The sequence below is a fragment of the Hipposideros armiger genome, unplaced genomic scaffold (assembly GCF_001890085.2).
Source record: "Hipposideros armiger isolate ML-2016 unplaced genomic scaffold, ASM189008v1 scaffold_380, whole genome shotgun sequence".
Classification (NCBI taxonomy): Eukaryota; Metazoa; Chordata; class Mammalia; order Chiroptera; family Hipposideridae; genus Hipposideros; species Hipposideros armiger.
Window position 1 is genome coordinate 636,914 of NW_017731730.1, and position 4,943 is coordinate 641,856.

Consider the following 4,943-nt stretch of genomic DNA (forward strand, 5'->3'; position numbering starts at 1 on the left):
ATAGCGTGGACGAAAGTCTAACTAATTCACTCACGGTAGAAAGGATATGGGTGTTAAAATCAAGGGTTTTGGAGTGAGACTTACTAGGTCTGAGTCTCACCTTCACCACTTGTAGTTGGGCAATCTTGAACATGTTTCGTATCCTCTCTCTGACTTAGTTTCCTGCTATGCATATGGGGAAAAGAATCACACCCCTACCACTTGGAGTGGCTGTGGTAACTAAAAAAGAGGATGTACATGAAGCTTATGGCAGAGAACGCGGGATAGAGAAAGCACTCAAAAAATGTGATTTGCTTTTACTATTATTGGCCTTAGCGCCGTACAAACCAAGCCATGAACCCCAGTTTCCCCTGAAACAAGCTGCTGATCATCTGAGCTTCAGGCTTCCTAGTCTGTGACAGGGTAGGTGATGTATAACTCTGCTTAACTCAGGACGTTGTTGTGCAGATCAAAGGAAGGGGTGTTTGTGAACAATCCCCTTGTGCTGCTTGGCAGTCAAGATGGAGACCAGCCTAGTCTGTCAGCTGCTGACCTGCTTTGAGAAGTCTTGAAAATAACTGGAAAGTTGAAAGGAGAAGGGAAAATGGAGGATATTTAAAGTTATTCGAGGTATACATCAGGCATAAGCAGTGTTTATGGAGAGAAGTGGATGAGTGCCATCATGGAAAGGGTTGGGGCGGTAAACATATGAAGTGCAGCGTAGGATAAATGGGACCCAGGAAAGGCAGGGCTGCTGATATATAACCAACAATTACTTACAAGCATTATGAAGGAAAATATTCTAGAGAGGCACACAGAAAAAGCAGCTCCCAGGTGGTCCCCTCCCCCACGGCCACCCCCACCGCTGCCTGCATGGGACACAGAGATAGTAAACTCACAATCACAATGATGAAATCGAGCCAGCACCAGGCACTGGTGAAATACTTCCTGAATCCTAAGGCCACCCATTTCAGAACCATCTCCAGGATAAAAATGTATGTGAAAATATTGTCAGTACATTGAAGTAATGCTTGGATATTGGGTTGTTTTTCAAGGTTAATATCTTCGAATATCTGAAATGATAAAGCACAGCCATAGGTCAGGTTGAATATTTGCATAGAACTCCTTGCTGACTCTACTTTTTATTTTTCTTCCTTATTTGAATTTAAACTAGTATCTCTCTTGGTGATGCAGTGTTGCTCACAAGGTATGAAAGGCTGTTTTTTTTCCCAATGGAATCAACACCACTGCATTCCCACTGACTAGCACAGGGCTTGGTAGACACCAGTTACCATTTGTGGAGTAAATGAAAGAACCCTACCACTTGAATAAGTATAGCTAGCCAGTGAGAACATAACTACCAGAAGACTACAGGGAACCGAGGGCCAAGGGTTAGCAATGAAAATTAATCAAGGCTGTTCTCTGGGATAGTTTTAGAAAAATTTGCTTTTTTGTTTGAGGAATAATTTACATGGCAGTAAGTCGATAATTGGGGATGTCTGTTGGTCACAGGCTCTGATGGGCCCTACTATGTGCTCATCTTTCACCCAGAGATCACACGTGTAAAGCACTAACCAGGGAGACAGGGGTGAAGAAGTAAGACATTTCCTTGTCCCTTCTATTTGCTAGCAACTTATTGTGAAATGTTCTTTGACTCTAAATCAATGAGGGGGAACCCAGGGCTCCATTTATAATAGAAAAAAAATTTAGTCCTGTATTATGGCCATTTTAAGGGGAGATGCAAAATAGAAGGCGGGGGAGAGAGAGGGAGAGAAGGCGAGAGGGAGAGAAGGAGAGAGGGAGAGGAGGGAGGAAGGCAGGGAGGGAGGGAGAGAGGGAGAGAGGGAGGGAGTGAAATAATATGTAGGTGATAAGAGAAAATACTATCACCCAAGGGGGAGACGAAGAGGGGCAAGAAGGACCAAGGGATGAGGAGAGAGAGCAGGAAGGAGTTTATGACTATACGGCTATGGAGGCTGATGGACTCAGTTCTTTCCAGACCTCACTGGGACACACCACACTTCGATTCGGAAGGTTCTGTCGTACACATAAAGCGGTATTTCTTTGTCTCTCCACTCAAGGGATCAAGAGTGATGGAAAACACCAAAGCAACGTACTATATCCTAATCTTCCTCCTGTAGCATTTTCCTCCTAACGTTTACCTTTTAGAAAGTAGCATTATGGTCTTCAGGAAAAGAGAGGGTTGGAGTACTGCTATCTAGAGGAGAAAACAGGTAGGATACAGTGAAAATGTCTAGAAATGCTCCAGGAATAATGGACAGACCTCGGGTCAAGGGCAAGACTCCAACAGCCACTTTAGAGTGCTGGTTAGGGTCATGCTTCTCCACAGGTAAAGCACCTTTGGCTGGGGATTTCCCACTTGGAGCACGACTCCAGAGGTTGTGATGCAAAATCCTGTCCCCTAAGGGGAAGCAGCAGCCAAGATCCCACTTTTGCCTATTCTCCCCATATTCATAGCCCCATGAGGGGCAAAGTCAGAATGCAGCTCCCCCAGCTGCCTTGTTCCCTAATGTCCCCACAAGACATGATAATTTACCAGTGCCCCACTGCTCAGCAGAATCACAAAGATAATAAAGCTCTCAAACCAGCTGTGTTTCACTATTTGGTAGCAGGTTTTCCGCAGGTTCCACCAAGTGATCCAGAGGGCCTTTCTCTTGTTCACAGCACAGCATGGGGAGCAGCAACTCAGGCCTGCGAGGGATATGCAGGAGTGCAAGCATTAGCATCTGCAGTAAACTTCACTAATAGCCCAACGCTTCAGCCCTCCCTGTACCCATGCCCCTTGCCATGTGACTTTGCAATCCTTCCCACCAAAGAGGTGGAGTCTTTTTCCAACCCCTTGAATCCGGGCTTAGCCACGTGACTCGATTTGGCCAATAGAGCAGAAGTCACAATGTGCCCAATTTGCGCCTAGGTCCTGAGAGGCCTTGCATGTTTCCACTTGCTCTCTTGCACCCTCTCCATAAGAAAGTTGTTTTCAGGTCAGCCTGCTGGTTCCAGGAGGATAGACACAGTACACAGAGCCATGTTGCACAGTTAAACCCTGGCTAGATCAGCTGCCTCGCAGTCAATACCACTTACATGAATCAAGCCAGCCAAGATCAGCAGAAACAACCAGCCTAGACGAGCTGAGTCATGCAGACATATGTTTATTATTGCATGCTACTGAGGTTTTGTGGTGGCTTGTTATGCAGCAATGGTTTTTGGCAAACAGTGTCCTACGGACTGTCCAGAATGAGGTAGGGATGGGAACAGGCTTTGCAAACCACCCAAAATGTACATGGAAGAATCTGACCAACTGTCAAGATGTTTACAAATAGCTGACCATTTGGTCTCAACACACACACACACACACACACACACACACACACACACACCCCTTCAGCATGAATCACATCACCCCTTTCACCTTGTCTCCTCCTCTCCTCCACCAAATGCTGTGGATGCTTACTTCATGGTGATCACAACATTCCACTCCTTTTCTCATCATCTTCCTAGAGCCACTGTGAGGTCTCCTCACTCTGCTCCTTACCTTTCTCCATCTTTCAGAACATCAAGAAATTAATTTTCCTACAAGTCTATGTTTCTTTTATCACACTCCTCCCTTCTTCTAGAAACCCCCCCTTTCTTCATCTCCACTGTTGACATCCTGGGCACACCTCAAGGAACAGTCCCAATAGAAGTCAAGAGAATAGAAATCTATTCCTAGCCTGACCTCTGACCCCATGGGCAGCATTAGGACTGTCAAACAATGTAGAATGAGTTTGAAACCCATTCTTTTTGAGCTCAGTCTAGTCTCAAACTTATGGATAAATTTTTAATTTTTAGATTCATTTGTTAAGAATTTTTTGTTGTTTTTTTTTAAAGATTTTTATTGGGGAATTGGGATGGGAACAGTGCTGGGGAGTTGGGGGAAGGGAAACAGACAAGTTGCTGTTGTTTTGTTCTTCAGTCTAGTTGTGGAGGATGTTGCTTCACTGGCCCAAGTTGGCACCATCATTGTGCTCTTNAACTAGGTGTATTTCTTCATACGTTTATTAGCAACTCAATTTCCCTCTATGAATTGCCTGTTTGCATCCTTCTCCCATTCTTACACTGGGTTATCTTTTTCTTGTTGACCTGTAGGGAATTTTTATGCACTGTGGATAATAATTAATGGTGATGTATATGGCAAGTGCAGTCCCTAGGCTCTGGCCTGTCTTTGACTATAATTATGGTATTGTTGAATAGAAAAACAAAAGTTTTACATTTTGATTTAGTTGAATTTATATATACTTTTGTAGTTGTGTTTGCATTTTTCTACTCCAAAATTACAAAGATCATTTTATACAGTCTTGATTAACAAGCAACATAAAAGGATTATTAACATACAGTCTTTCATTTAATTTGCACAATAATGTTCTGAATTAAGCACCATTAGATGTCACCTACCGCATTACAGACAAGGACACCTGATGCTCAGAGGATCGGCAACATGTTTCAGGTGGATTTGGGATTCACACATTGGTCTTTGTGATGCCAAGGCCAGTAATAGTAAGAGTGGACCATACTTACCAAGTGCTTTCTCTAGGATTTATAAAGATATATAATAAGATTTTTTTTCTTTCCTTGTTCCATTCATTTTTGTTCTATTTATTTTGGTATCAAGGTTATACTTGTCTCATTAAATAAGTTTTGAAGCCTCTCCACTTTTTCTGTTCTTTGTAACAATTTGAATAAGGTTATCTTAGTCAGATCAGGCTGCTTTTAACAGAAAACCTTAGCCTGGGTGGCTTTTAAATAACAAAAATTTATTTCTCACAGTTTGGAGGCTTGGGAAACCTAGGATCAAGGCACCAGCAGAGTAAGTGTCTGGTTGGGGGCCAACTTCTTGGGTGGTAGACAGCTGCCTTCTTGCCATATCTTCACATGGCAGAAGAGGTGAGGAAGCTCTGTAGGGTCTC

General features: G+C 43.4%; 1 protein-coding gene across 1 annotated transcript in view; it reads right to left on the reverse strand.

Annotated features, from left to right (window-relative positions):
* The window catches only part of SCN11A (sodium voltage-gated channel alpha subunit 11), an 81,107-nt gene that overhangs the window by 26,194 nt on the left and 49,970 nt on the right, over positions 1 to 4,943 (reverse strand). Inside the window, 2 exon segments of the mRNA XM_019662725.1 lie at positions 860 to 1,052; positions 2,537 to 2,691. Coding sequence (XP_019518270.1) covers positions 860 to 1,052; positions 2,537 to 2,691 — 348 coding nt within the window.